The sequence below is a fragment of the Gossypium raimondii genome, chromosome 1 (assembly GCF_025698545.1).
Source record: "Gossypium raimondii isolate GPD5lz chromosome 1, ASM2569854v1, whole genome shotgun sequence".
Classification (NCBI taxonomy): domain Eukaryota; kingdom Viridiplantae; phylum Streptophyta; class Magnoliopsida; order Malvales; family Malvaceae; genus Gossypium; species Gossypium raimondii.
In genome coordinates, this window is record NC_068565.1 from 30,552,402 (window position 1) to 30,568,409 (window position 16,008).

Sequence of the window (16,008 nt, forward strand, 5' to 3'; positions counted from 1 at the left end):
ACGACAGCAACAGTAACTCTATAAAGAGGCTCATTTAACACTTGTTAAAGACAACTTTTCATACCTTATAATTTTCTTTGTAATTCTAGTTTTTAATTTTTCTTTTTTCTTAGGCTTTAGGTTATTTTCAGTTTTTCATTTATTGGGAGATCTGATTTGTGGAACTTGATCAACTCTTTGTGGATTTCGTGCTTCAATTAAATGCAATTAAGGATTCTCTTAATCCTTTGTCTCTCAATTTGTTATTAATGTTCATATTTTACATCAAGATTATTATGTTTTTTAGATCCCTGAGGAACTAATCCTCTTATGGGGGACTAGCAAGTGGAGTTATGATTAATTGATCATTGTGCAAAGTTTTCTTAGTAGGTCAACTATTCAGGAGAGAAAGAACTTAAACTCTATGCTTGACGACTATAGGAAGTCATCTAGGTGGAAATTAACCCAAATTAGTATAACTTATTTGTAAACACCTTAACCCCGAATAGATCTTTCAATAGAGGATAAATAGTTCTTGTCGACTCATTATTTTAATGGAGGATCGAGATATCCTACTAGGGTAACGACTAGTTGATTGAATAGGAAACCCGAAGGAATAGTTACTTATGATTACTAAAGTGAGCTAATCACCTATGCTCAGATCTAATTCAATTTCCATATCAAATTTCCCAAAGTTTTTCCCTTTATCTTATTTTATTCTTTATTTGAAAAAATACCATAAATCTTTGTTTATGTTTATTCGTAATATGATTTATTTCAAGTACTAATTAGCTCTATTTGTGCTTTGGCTAGGATTAATTTAGTGCTCGTCTCCCTTGGGTAGGATCCTCAAAGTACTCACCTACTTCGTTGTAATTATATTACAACCTGACCCATATACTTTCAAACATCGCATATTTGATATATTTTGTATAGGATTCTTACTCTGGATGTTGGTGCATCTAGAGGCGATCATGAGGCCAGACCACTAAAGTGGAAGAAACATTAAAATCATCCAACCAATTTAAAGGGTTATACCTAACATCCATTCAGACTCAAATCTTGTAGGCAATAATGGAAAATGATTCTAATTGAGACAACTTTCATCAAATCCAGTACACACCCTCCCCTTAGTCGTTTGTATTATTTCCAGTCAACTTGGGAGTCGACTAGCTAACTTTGTGCACAACTTTTTCAAGGAAGGGACCAACAGGTAGAAAAGTCGAACCCAATTTCAAGCTTACAGCTAACCATCACATATTTTTTTTCCTTAAATGAAGATTGGAAGTCAAATTTTGGATTATAGGCTCATAGCCTTAGCGCTTACTTAAGTGGGTGTTGCCAATTGAAGTACATTGTCTCTTTCCTTTCAATTGGTGAATCTTCTGGAAACACCCAACACCAGTGGGTCATTGTGCATGCAATAGTCGATTAAAAAGGCCATCAACATCCACCAACATAGGGACAATATTTGCCATGGTGCGATATTGTACTCATTGAGCATCGCACAAAAGAAAAGGAGGAGTGGCAGGTGAAAATTAGCCTCCAACAAGATTAAAGGAAGGATAAAACCTCTGGTATTGTCGCTCAAATCACACCCTCGTAGTGATCAAAACTATTACGCAAGGTTTGGATAGGGGACGCCTCGGGCTCCTGATTACTGATGTAATTCATCTTGGGTAGTGCTACATTTGTAAATTGGAGCCTCTGTGCGTGGTGGGGTGGCATCAGGACCTTGGGGTCTGAATGTGGTTGGACCTCTGAGATTGTTGGTTTAGTTACTCTAACCTTGGCTCCTCTCTTGAGTGGTGTCTCTAACCATTTTATATTAAATAAAATGAAAAAAAAAGAAAAGTAAGTGTTACCTCTAAGAAAGATGAGAACTGAAGACGAAAGAAGCAAAAAGCTTAGACAGAAAAGAAATTAGGGTTCCAACAATTCAGCAAAGGGCGTGAAAATGGTGTTTAAGTTTCAGTTTTATAGGGAAACAAACGTATGTGAGAAGTTTTAAATTTTAGGCAATTGTTCAGATCCTCTAATATCAATTCGACATCTATCAAAGTGTAAGTTAAATGACGTTTGAAATTGGGTACGTGCCAAGTTTAGAATCTGTCAATTGTATCAAACAGTTGGCATTCTCGTTAGCTGATATCACTAAAGTATACATATTGAAAGAGAAACCGTTATTAGTGTGTGGAGCATTTCACCAATCGATGCTATACACCTAGCACAGACAGTTAGTTATACGTTCTTAGTAGTGGAGTTCCTAAGCTGGAAATTTTTCAAGGATGAAATTTTCATTAAGGGGGAGAGTTGTCACACTCCAAATCTGGCAGATTCAAGAGAAAGGAAAATAGATGTGAAGGTTACCTGTTTTGGTGCACTTTGGTGGTTAGTTTGCCAATTTATAAGCTTCTGGTGAACTAATGTTTGACGCATAGAGTATCTGCCCATAGTACTATCTTAGGATTTAATTCTCGTAGTATTCTTCAATTAAGAAGCAGTACGATAAGTGAAGAGTACGCCTCAGAGTTTTGGTTGAGTAGAACATGCCTATCAAGCCTATGAGAAAGCTGTAGAGAATTAAAGTGTCTTTAAGGCCACACCATATTTGAGTTATCGTCAATAGGTATAGTACGCCTAGTTTACTCGAACGATGTGCAAAATGGGTTCTATAAAGTGATTGGTTAAGGATCAATTGAATGGGTTGACCAGTCAAATAACAACGACGTCGAATTTTATTTTATATTTTATATTATTTTTGTAGGATATTTGGAACAACGAGAATGTGCAAACGTATACAATAGTTATCAAGTAATAAAATGACAAGTAAATGTCGAGTTATCGTACCCACAGGGACTGTGAAAGAAAAATATTTATAAAATGTAAATCAAACACTTTGGTGATTAAAAATATTTTGATTTTGAAGAAGTGATTAGAAACTAAAATTTAACTAAGTAAAATAAAATAGAATAAAAATTTCAATGCACGATTTCAAAAGATGGTTTTAATCAAGATGACTTAGTTGTGTTAGATCAATTACATTCCTTAACTTAGAAATATTAAACTCATGTTCATGTTGTTATGAATATTTTCACGGCAACTTGATAATTTGCTAACTACTACTCATATGTACTTATTAAATTAACTAATCTCTTGAACATTTTTCAATGACAATTCAAAAATTAATCAATCTTCATAAGCACATAAAATATTAAGTAAGGTAACAATATATTTCTATGTTGAAACAGTTTAATCACAATAATCTTGCAAGTTATGCAAGGCTAATGTACCATTTAATACCGTCATTAATTTAACCTTTAGCTACTTAGAAGATTAAACATGCATCAATTAAATATTGCGTCAATTAATTATAATTTCAACATGTTTAATAATTAATTCATTTGTTACCTTACATTTTATAATGCAACTATAACATAAGCATGGTTGTATTTAATTGAACAACTTACCAAGGCCTGTAACAACACAAACATGATTTTAATAATTTAAGTGGATAGAATGCAATGAATCTAATACGAATTAATTTAAGTCATTTTAATTAGGAAAAGAACAACAACACAATAATTATACATGTTCATAATCACAACATAAACAAGAAAATTAAAGAGAATGGGACTAGAAAGCAAATCCAGTGTTTCTCTGAAGTCAGACTAGTGCGCTCCTCTTCTTCTCTGTTCGTTGTGTTGAACCAAGGCCTCTAAAAAAATTCAATGATGATATTCCAAGGTGGAATAAGGCTCTTTTTCAAGAGGGAAATCAGTAAGAAAAATGGACAAGAAAAAAGGAAAAACAAAGGGAAGAAAACGAGTGAAAAAGAAAGAGATATGTGGGAATGAAGGTATGTTGAATGAATAGGTGAAAAAGGCTATTTATAAGTGGGAGTGGCTGCTAAAAATATCAAATAATTAGCAGCCACACACTTCCCTTGGCCGGCCATACAACAAGCAAGTTTGAATATTTAAAACTTGTTATTTTAAGTTAAGGGCAAATCTTCAAAGGCATAAAATGTGGATGGGTTTGACTGGGATTTTAAGGAAACTTGAGGGCTATTTTGCAAGTAATTTAATCAGCTAAATAATCTGATTAGGTCAGCTTATTGGGTCGGTTTTGGGTTGCAAATTTTCTTATTGGATCAGTCTTCAATGCTTAGCACACTGGGCTACTTTCTCTTCCAGGCTTTGTATTAATTTATAAAGTACATAAAATTATCATCATTTGGATCAACCTTGGTTGGAAAAATATATAATCTTTCCCTTGGTTCACTCGATGCAAAAATTTCTCCAATGGTTCAAGCCTTTTGAGGTGTCTGTCGAGCCAATTTTCACTTTTTATGCAAAACTGTCGAAAATAAACTAAATTTGTGAAAATTTATTATAAAAATAATTAAAATTAAATATGTTTTTAATTTGACTAAAATTAATTATTTTATAATTAAAGTGTGAATTTCGACAAAATTTACTAGAAATTACATGAATTAGAGCTCAAAAGGTAGTGAAAAAGTCTATATATTTTTGTGTTTCCAACATTAAAGGGACAACTTCTATATGTATTTGGCACTTGTTAAGATCCATTAAGAGCTATTGGGTGTATATATATGGTGAGAGAGGAATGTCTGATGGTTTTTCTTTTTTCAATATTACTCTCTGGTTTTTTTTCTTAAACTTAAATGTTCTATTCTTCTTTAGTAAGCTGAAAGCTAAGGTTTTTGAGCTGACTAGTGGATGTTCTACCTCCTAGTAAGTCTAATATCTCTGTATGTTAGGATTTTGAATGGGTAAAGAGGTTATGAAGCATAAATAGTAAGATACGAATAAGAGACCCTGCATGGGGGTCGATTATAGATGAGACGATAGCAAATTATCAATAAATGGGTTTTAATGGTAGTTCCATGTTCTTTAAGCAGCTATTGTTGCTGGTTTGAGAAAAACGTTCGAATTTGGAACTCCAAGCTACAATAGGTGAGTTTTAGGTGAGTCCTTATCCTGACTCATGCATGTTAAATATACAATGGAAATACTTATCTTAATGTCATCTCAAATGTCAGGTAAGTGTGCAAGAAGTATCATCAAGTTGTTACATGTTACAATTGAAATATATTTGTTACTACATGAATAAGAAGAGTGTGAATCAGTGAGATGAGTGCACAAATTTAGGTAGGTACATTTGGCGTTAAGTAAGTAAATCTTCTATTTGTGATGCCTCCGGTAGGGCAGGTACATTGCTAATCGAACAGACAAATCACGTTGGCCACGATGACACTCATGGTATAGCCTCCGATGAGATGTAAACTGGACTGGTAAAACACTGTATGGGGATATGTAAGTCCATGAGGCTGAGACCCATGGCATTGTATGTCAATGAGCACTCATGGTGATGCCTTCAATGAAATATAGACTGGATTAGCATTTCATAACATGAAGTTAAGAATAAGACCATGTGGGAGAAAACCTATGACAACCTTTGAGATAGTCTGACAGGACAGTAAATACGTAGTTCTCTGTGATGCCTTAGTGGCGTGTTTTATAAGACCTTTATGGTATTTGATAAAGCCTGTGTCGCTTATTCTGTGATAATTGTGTTACATATTCTGTAATACCCTTGTAGCAAAGTCCGACTGAATGCTTCTGTGTTGCGATCTGGGTAAACTTCAAGACTTCTCTGCTAACTATTATGATGATAAAGAATTGGAAAGTTTAATAATATCTTTGCTTGGTTAGTCTTATGGCAGAATTTAAATGTGATCTAAGTAAAACATCAGAAAGAGTCTTTAGCAATGTTAACTGAAGGGTGAATCTACCATATTAGTCTGTCAGTACAGGAAATTAGCATATTCGTAGTTATGAAAGGTTTAGGTGTTCGTTGGGCCTAAATTTGACTACGCTATTCAAGGAAGTAAGCTGATTTATATAGTAATAACCAAATTTGAATAATTTTCACATTATGTATAAAGGCCTTCTGGATTTTGAGTTATTTGGTTAAGTTGGGCATTCTCGTGATATGTATTATAGTTGTCTTGAATTCTTTTAAATGATTTAGAACATTTCATTATCAGTATAAGTTATGACTTTGGGATGATTTGAGATATGATCTTATTGGTATTTTAATAGTTACCAGAATCAGTATGAGAATCTACCAAAGGCCAGATCAGTATGGAGTTCTTTTTAAAAGATGAGTTAGATTAATTATTTGTCAAGAATAGTGTCTATAGGCAACCATCCTGAGAGAAAAGTATTCTATGCCCGTCTGAGTAAGAGTCCGCCAAAGGAGAATCTATTGGGATATTTTTCTGAGAAGTACATTTGTTTTCCAAGTAAGGAAATAAGGTCTGTAATGAGTATTAAGTCTGGAATCTACTCAATGAGTGCTCTATGAATAGAAGGGTTAAATATAGAAGTTGGTGTATGTGTATATGCCTGATATCAAGAGATATTCAGAAAAAAATAGAAATGAAGTTTTGAATCTTAAAGATGAGGAATCAATCACCAAATACTTCAAGGTAATTTGGGTTAAAAGTCACTAAGTTTGCTAGAACTTACCAACATTTGTTTATGTTTCAGGTTTTGTTGTAAGAGTGAGTGCGCCAGGAGGGACCAAGCGAGGAATGTGCCAGAGTAGCAACAAGATGGGATATTATGCATACAGAGAACATCTTAGGAGTATAGCGTATAGTTCTCTACGTCATAAAGAGTGTTTTTTATAGAGTTTTATATTATAATGTTGTACACCATTTGATACTACAATGTAATCATTACTATCCTTTTTTATATTAAAGAACAATTTAAAAGAAATAATAAATATGTTTAAATAAAATTTTCGATGATAGTTTAAATTTTCTATTAAGGGTTTTGAGTTGTAACATCCAATATCCAGATTCAGTAATTTGGGTTGGGTAAAGGGTGTTACAAAATGACTGAAATGGTTAATGGCTATACATGAGAATGGTGTTGAAGTTTTTGAAATTGTATGCTAAATAGATTGTATATATGTTTAATGGTCATTTAAGGCCTTGAGGGAAACCATGATTTCCATATTTTAGCTTAGGAATGTATGAAATTGGGAGTTAGTGGATTGCCGAAAATGTTGCGACTTCACACCCTAAATGGCGACACTAGCCCCCATCTTCGCGATGTTCCCTATTTAATTTCATGATGTTTGCTCTCTTTTATTTTGTAAACTTTACAATTTGGTCCTTAAGTTTGAAAGCTTACATATTGTCTTCAATGTTGCAACACCAAACCCTAGAAGTTGTGACACTAGCCTAGGAAGTTTTGAAAATGCTACAATTTAGTCCTTATTCGACCCCGGGATAGTATTGAGCTTTTGTAAGCTCATATATGGCCCGAAAATGAGTACCTATCATGTTTTAAGCATGTAATGCTTGTATTTAAATGCCTAATGATGGAATTTGAATATATTTGATCGTGGTTGCTCTAACAACAAATGTGGCATCCCATAACTAGGACTTGGCGATCTAGTCAGGTATGGGGTGTTACACCTCCAATAAAATTTTAGGTCGGCAAAGCGTAGGACTAACACCTTTGATGTTAGCAATATTCCACCCAATAGCCTTCTTGTGCTTCTTCAACACACTAAGCAAAGTCGATTCTCATTCTAAAGACAAATGAGCTACAATAATAACCAGTAAGTTGTTATTCTCTCCCAAATGCCAATATTTTAAATTTCTGGGTGGAGGTTTCAATTCAAAACTAGGAGGCTTAACCACTTAGGGGATCATCTTCTCCAATACATTTTTTAGCAGTCTTAAAGACTCTTTACAGTACCTCCACCAATCTAATTAGTTTTGCACATGCTTGTTCAAGCATAACGTCTAAGTCCTTTTCAACTAATTCCATGCTTTCTAATTCATTTTCAATTTACTCCACGCTCCCTCGTTCTAGGAAATGCTCCATATCACACTCCACCAGATCCTTTATTGAATCGTTCTCCTTTTGTTCAAGCAGTACTACAATCATCATATCCAACTCACTAACAATACTTCCCGTAAGAGCTTTTTCATTTGCTTCTGCAATCGGTTCAAAAGTTTTAATACGATTATTCTCCCAAGCTGTATCATTACCACTCAGATTCTTTAAAAGCACAATTATCTCATGACTGGTTTTAGTGCAAAATGCTCCCTCCAGATATGATGTCAAATTGAATCTTACTGTTAGCATCCAACCCTTCATAAAAATATTGCAATTGTACATCCATATCAACACCATTCCCAATTAATCTTCAGAGTATACTCTTAAACCTATCCCAAACTTGACCTATTATCTCTGTATCTTTCTATTTCAATTCGAATAATTCATCATATGTTGTGAGCACAACCATCATTGAGGAATATTCCTCCAAATGAATAACCGAATAAATTCTTCCCAAACAGTAATGGTATCCAGAGTTAACATTTCTAACCACAACTTCACTTTTCCTCCCAAAGCGAATGGAACTAATAAGAGTTATATTGGCTCACTTGAAACTCCCATATACACTATAGGACTGCATAAGTGTTCAAATTGACAAAGGAATTCTATCGGGTCTTTCGCTTCAACATTACATAATTGCAAATTAGTTGATACCCATGTTATCAAGGCCCTTAAAATGTGAATTGTTAATATGCAGAGTAGTGTTACTAGAACGAAGCCAATTTCTACCGGGGAGCATTTGATAGAATAACGAAGCCATCCTGCAATTTCACAAGACACTAAACACACATACAAGCCTAATTATCCACAACTAATAATCCTAGATATCCACCACTATCACACTCAAAGCCAATGAACAACATAAAATAAAATTTTTAATCAATAGACAAAATAAAGGAGCATGTACAAAATAAAATGTCTTATCTATAATTTCAAATATCAATAATTATCTCTCTGACAAACATGCATATTATTACAGAATATTTCAACTACCACACATAAAATCTCATTGGCAACGGTGCCAACAACTTGACTGAGCCTTGGCGTACGTACATAGAGCAAATAAAATTGCAAACAAATAAGATAAGTGCGATGTTCTACAAGTCTCACGGGTCTAGTTACAATATTTGTGTTTCAATGGAACACTAAATGTTCCAAGGATCGAACCCAAAGGAGATTGGGTGATACAAAGAATTAAAAAGATAACACATACAAATTAATGAGTCTAGATAACTACTATCCAAAAAGCATTGTATGACAAACCATAAAATTGCCGAATTAAACTAATGTGTCAACTAAAGGACTAAATTGTAAAGATACCAAAAATATAATTGAAATAATCAGAGAATAAAGTAGTAGTTAATTAATGTTTGTGTTAATAACTAATTTTCGGATTAGGAGGCTAAATTGATAAATTTTCTAATCGATTTAATTTTACCTCTCGGTCACTAATTTAACTAATTTAACGATTTAGTCTAATTAATCTCTCGATATCACTTAGACTAAATAGGAACAATTGAATATATATTCGATAAGCTCTCATTTCAGTCTCACTTATCTATTTATTCACCTAGTGTAACACCCCTTACCCGTGTTCCTCGCCGGAACAGAGTATGAGGTATTACTAGAACACAAACACTTGTTATCGTTCCAACTGAATATTTTTTTAAATAATTTATCAAATAACATATACTAACACTTTGTAACATATAACATCAAAATCAAGTCTTCTATACATGCCATAATTTAGAAATATTGATTACAAAATACCAAAAGTTATGGATAGTGTAGATGAGTTCCCGACTATTTCCGAATTCCGAGCTGAACTGGTAACACTATAAAACAAGGGAAAAGAAAGAGGAGTAAGAATATAGCTTAGTTAGTAGGTATGTAATTACTAAACAAGTTTCTAGCATGTTTCCATAAATAATATAATCTTAATCACACATAAATTCACTATTTATTCAAGTTCTAGCAAGCTATTTATTCACATCACAGTCACTAAGTTATTTTTATCTAGAGATACGAAACTCCAAATTAAGATCCGTAAATTTTCCTAAAGCTAGACTCATATATATTCTTACCATAAAATTTTTAGAATTTTTGATTTAGCCAATTAGTACAGTTTACTCTTTAAAGTTCCCCAGTTTCACTGTTCGATAGCTCTGACCTCTCTTCACTAAAAAATAATTATCTATTTGTACAAAATTCAAATGATGTTACCATTTGTTTCTCTTGAAAATAGACTCATTGAGAAATTTAAGCATGTAAATAACAAACCATAATTATTTTTGTACAATTTTTAGTGATTTTAAAAAGTTGGAACAGGGGATTTCGAAATCATTCTGACCCTGTCTCACTAAAATTCAAATATCTCAAAATATTTAACTCTTTTGCTTATTTTGTTTCCTTATGTGAAAATAGACTCATTAAAATTTAATTTCATATCTCATCAAACCCTTAATTCAATTTTCACCATTTTTGGTGATTTTTCAAATTTACACAACTACTGTTGTTCAAAACTGTTTTATTTCAAAAATTTACTCTTTAATAGTTTTAATACTTCATATCATCTTTCTCAAGGGTCGATTAAATATCGAACCCAATATTCATCACATAATCTTATTCATTTCACATGTACTTTCACTTGTCCAATTTCCCTGATGAACACTTCGGAATATTAACCGTTACTCGGTGGAATCAGCACTTAGCAACCACCTTATATTCAATGATACGGGGAATCAGCACATAGCAACCCCTTTCAAAATCAAGGATATGGTGGAATCAGTACTTAGCAACCACATTTAGAATCAATAATTTAGGGAATCAGCACTTAGCAACCCCTCGAGAAATCTTCACTTAGCAACCTCTTTTTTTATCAGAGTTTCGAGGAATCTACACTTAGCAACCCCTTTTTGATCAGAGTTTTGGGGAATCTGCACTTAGCAACCCCTCAGGGAATCTGCACTTAGCATCCCCTTTTCTATCAGTGATTCGGGGAATCTGCACTTAGCAACCCCTTACATTCAATGAATTCCGGTCTAATCTGAGTGTTCAATCGGGAACCTTATTTCACAACATTTTACCAAAATTTTCAAATTTAACCACATTTTCTTTTGTAATCTACATCAAATATTTATTCTATATTCAATATTATCTCGTCATTATATTAAATAAAATTAAAACAATGCATTATTCACGTACAAACTTACCTCGGTGCAAAATATAGTAATTTTGCAATTTAGTCTACGATCTTTTCCTTTCCCCGATTGAGATTGATTCCACGTTCTTATTGATCTATAATATCAAATTTAGCTTGTTTAATATTCACATTTATTAAAACAGTCTTTGACTCAATTTTTGACAAAATTACGATTTTACCCCTAAACTTTTGCATATTTCTACTTTTGTCCCAAAGCTCGGAAATTAAACTTCATCCCTTATTATTATGTTTTATGACATGCTGAACATTTTTTTCTTCTATGGCAACATCAAATTCTCACTCTAACTCTTACTTATGAACATTAGGTATTTTTACTAATTATGTCGTTTTACTCGTTTTCACTTAAAATCGCTTAGTAAAAGTTGTTTAACATAATTCCAAGCTTCATATTCTACCATAAAACATCAAAATAAACACATTTAACCTATGGGTATTTTTCCAAATACGAACCCTAGGTTAAATTATTGCTAGAATAAGCTAAATCAAGTTACCGAGACTCCAAAAACATAAAGAACATTAAAAACGGGGCTTGGAATCGCTTACTATGGAGCTTGGAAGCTTGAAAACCCTAAATATGGCTTTCCCACTTGTGAAATTCGGCCAAATCTTGAAGATGGACAAAAATTGGCTTTTAATTTTGTTTTTAATTCATTTTAATAACTAAATGACCAAAATGCCCTTAATGAAAAACTTTGGAAACATGCCTAACCGTGTCCATTTTTGTCCACCAGCTTAACCAATGGTCTAATTACCATATAAGGGCCTCAAATTTAAAATTTCATAACAATTGGACACCTCTAACATGTAGAACTCAACTTTTGTATTTTTTACAATTTAGTCCTTTTGACTAAATTGAGTGCCCAAACGTCAAAATTTTCTTACGAAATTTTCACGAAATCTTTTTGTGAAATCGTAGGCCATAAAAATATAATGATAATACCTTTTTTTCCTCGTCGAATTTGTGGTCCCGAAACCACTATTTCGACTAAGCCCTAAATCGAGCTATTACAACTCTCCGGACGAAAATCTTACCAAAAAATAGGTTTCTGTATTGTTTTCTCATAGCTTCTTCCGGTTCCCACGTAACCTCTTCCATTCCATGTCTTTGCCACAACATTTTACTAAGGCTATATTTTTATTCCTTAACTGTTTGACTTCCCGAGCTAGGAGCTTTATTGGTTCCTCCTCATAGGTCATATCCGGTCGAATTTTAATCTCTGTCGGAGAAATTACATGTGAAGGATCTGAATGATAGCGTCGCAACATTGACACATGAAATACATTATGTATCATTTCCAACTCTGCTGGCAATGCTAACCGATAAGCCTCGGGTCCAATCCTTTCAATGACCTCATACGGCCTAATGAAACGTGGACTCAATTTGCCTTTACGGCCAAATCTCAAAATCTTCTTCTACGGAGATACTTTTAGAAACACTTTATCACCCACTTGAAACTCGATTTCTTTTCTTTTTAAATCCGCGTATGACTTTTTTCGATCTGAAGTAGCTTTCAAACAATCACGGATTACTTTCACTTTTTCTTCAGTTTCTCTCACCAAGTCAACCCCGTGAATCCGTTTCTCACTGAGCTCAGTCTAATAGAAAGGGGTTCTACACTTGCGTCCATATAATGCTTCATACGGTGCCATTTGCATACTTGATTGATAGCTGTTTTTATAAGCAAACTCAACCAAAGGTAAGTATTTTTCCCAACTACCTTCAAACTCTAAGACACAACATCGAAGCATGTCTTCAAGAATTTGAATTATTCTTTCAGACTGACCATTGGTTTGTGGATGAAATACTGTACTAAAATTCAATCTTGTACCCAAAGCTTCTTGTAACTTTTTCTAGAATCTCGAAGTGAACCTCGAATCTCTATCCGAAATAATAGATATTGGTACTCCGTGTAATCTTACAATTTCAGCAACATACAACTCAATAATTTATCAAGTGAGTAATCAACACGTACAAAATCCGAACAACGTCTTTCTTTTTAGGGGTTAAAGGAAAACCTGTTACAAAATCCAGCGTAATTCTGTCCCACTTCCACTCGGGGACCATCACTGGCTGAAGTAGACCTGAAGGCACCTGATGTTCAGCTTTCACTTGTTGGCAAATCAAACATCTTGATACAAATTCAGAACTATCCTTTTTCATACTCGGCCACCAATACAATGTCTTCAAATCATTATACATTTTCGTACTACCTGGGTGAACTGATAAACCACCACTGTGTGCCTCATGTAAAATTTTCTGAATCAACTCATCATCTCTCGGTACACATATCCTATCTCGGAACATCAGACAATCATCTGATCTAATCCGAAAATCTAAATCGTCACCTAATTCACATTGAGCTCTCTTGGCTTGCAATTCACTGTTATTCTTTTGAGCTTCACAAATTTGCTGAAGGAATAATGGTCTAGCCCTCAACTCGACCAAAATCGAACCATCATCAGACAAAGCTAAACTCGTATTCATAATTCTCAAAGCAAACAAGGATTTTCTGCTCAGAGCATCAACGACTATATTCATTTTTCCGGGGTGATAATCAATCACTAGCTCATAATCTTTTATTAATTCGAGCCATCTTCGTTGTCGCAAATTCAAATCCTTTTGATTCATCAGATACTTCAAAATTTTATAATCAGTAAAGATTCAGCATTTCTCACCATATAAATAATGACGCCAAATTTTCAAAGTAAAAATTATAGCAGGTAATTCCAAATCATGCGTCAGATAATTCTTCTCGTGTGGTTTCAACTGTCTCGAAGCATAAGCTACTACTTTGCCCCCTTGCATTAGTACACACCCCAGATCATTCAAAGACACATCACTATAAATTATGAACTCTTTACTCGTCTCAGGTTGCACTAAAACTGGCGCTTTAGTTAGTAATGTTTTCAATTTTTCAAAACTTTGCTAACATTTATCGGTCCACTCAAACTTAACATTCTTTTGCAGTAACTTAGTCATAAGAGAAGCAATCATTAAGAATCCTTTGACAAAACGTCTATAATACCCGGCTAAGCCCAAAAAGCTTCTAACCTCGGATACATTTTTTGGCGGTTCCCAATCAACAATTGTTGAAATTTTGCTTGGATCAACTCGAATACCCTCACTTGAAACTATGTGTCCCAAGAATCCGACCTCACGAAGCCAAAACTCACTTTTACTAAATTTAGCAAATAATTTCTTCTCTCTCAAAATCTGCAGCACAATTCTCAAATATTTAGTGTGCTCGGTTTCATCTTGAGAATAAATCAAAATATCATTTATGAACACCACCACGAACTTATCCAAATATGGTCGAAAAATTCGGTTCATTAAATCCATAAAAATAGCAGTAGCATTAGTTAAACCAAAATGCATCACAAAAAATTTGTAGTGTCCATACTTCGTTCTGAAAGCGGTTTTTAGCACATCTGACTTTTTAATTCTCAGCTGATAGTAACCGGATCTCAGATCGATATTTGAAAACACTGTTGCTCCTTTTAGTTGGTCAAACAAATCATCAATTCTCGGTAAAGGATACTTGTTCTTTATAGTCACTTTGTTGAGCTGACGATAGTCAATACAAAGTCTCATAGAGCCGTCTTTCTTTTTCACAAATAATACAGAAGCACCCCAAGGAGTAAAAGTTGTTTAACATAATCCCAAGCTTCATATTTTACCATAAAACATCAAAATAAACACATTTCACCTATGGGTATTTTTCCAAATATGAACCCTAGGTTAGATTATTACTAGAATAAGCTAAATCAAGTTACCAGGACTCCAAAAATGTAAAGAACATTAAAAATAAGGCTTGGAATCACTTACTATGGAGCTTGCAAGCTTGAAAACCCTAACTATGGCTTCCCCACTTGTGAAATTCGGCCAAAGCTTGAAGATGGACAAAAATTGGCTTTTAATTTTGTTTTTAATTCATTTTAATAATTAAATGACCAAAATGCCCTTAATGAAAAACTTTGGAAACATGCCTAACCGTATCCATTTTTGTCCACCAGCTTAACCAATGGTCTAATTACCATAGAAGGGCCTCCAATTTTAAATTTCATAACAATTGGACACCTCTAACATTTAGAACTCAACTTTTGTACTTTTTACAAGTTAGGCCTTTTGACTAAATTGAGTGCCCAAACATCAAAATTTTCGTGTGAAATTTTCACGAAATCTTTCCATGAAATTGTAGGCCATAAAAATATAATGATAATATAATTTTTTTCATCGTCGGATTTGTGGTCCCAAAACCACTGTTCCGACTAGGCTCTAAATTGGGCTATTGCACCTAGAGTCATCAATTCTAGGTTTCTACATTTATTAAATTTAGTCTCTAAGCCTTAAATTAATTAGTTAACCTTTCAATTAATCATCTGTAATAGAAAATTTGTTCATGCCCATATTCAACATTTAAAACCCAATCATTTTCATATTCATTTAAATAATTAAATCAAATGAAATTGATAGAATTTAGAAATTCTTAAAAATCACAATGAAGTCCTCGATTTGATTATTGGAATGATGCATAAGCATGGGAATCCAAAGTCCCGATTATAGAATTATAACTTTGTGTTAAAAAGTCAAATTAAAATCTATTTAAATTTGATGTGAAACTTGACAATACAAAAAGGTCCCTAAAAAAATTGAGTGTAAAAAAATGAAAATGCAGAAAAATTCTATCTCAAAACAGTAGCCACTAAACCTAAAATTTCTAATTAAAAAGCTCTCTAATAATGTTTTTAAAATGATTTATATAATTCTGACAAAATTTTACCTATGATGAACAAAAAAGCCCCTGCTTAATCGTTGGTTTGGACTTGAATTGATTAAGAGATGCGCTTGCAAAATTTTGC

At 33.5% G+C, this 16,008-nt stretch overlaps 1 protein-coding gene across 1 annotated transcript; it reads right to left on the bottom strand.

The window, feature by feature from the left end:
• Positions 1 to 7,874: 7,874 nt before the first annotated feature.
• Positions 7,875 to 13,687, bottom strand: LOC128042904 (uncharacterized). Its single transcript, XM_052634311.1, has 2 exons — positions 13,165 to 13,687; positions 7,875 to 8,065 (listed from the first exon to the last, which is right to left on the bottom strand). Exons 1-2 carry the CDS (start codon positions 13,685 to 13,687, stop codon positions 7,875 to 7,877), a joined length of 714 nt encoding a protein of 237 aa, XP_052490271.1.
• Between the last annotated feature and the right edge of the window lie 2,321 nt (positions 13,688 to 16,008).

What these genes read in the sequence shown, in the direction of transcription:
- LOC128042904 (XM_052634311.1), bottom strand. Translation starts at nt 13,687, where the DNA reads ATGAATATAGTCGTTGATGCTCTGAGCAGAAAATCCTTGTTTGCTTTG. An exon ending in TACGCTGGATTTTGTAACAG is followed by an intron (nt 8,066 to 13,164) that starts GTTTTCCTTTAA and finishes GTAATGATACAG; the next exon opens with CTTGGGAGAATAATCGTATT.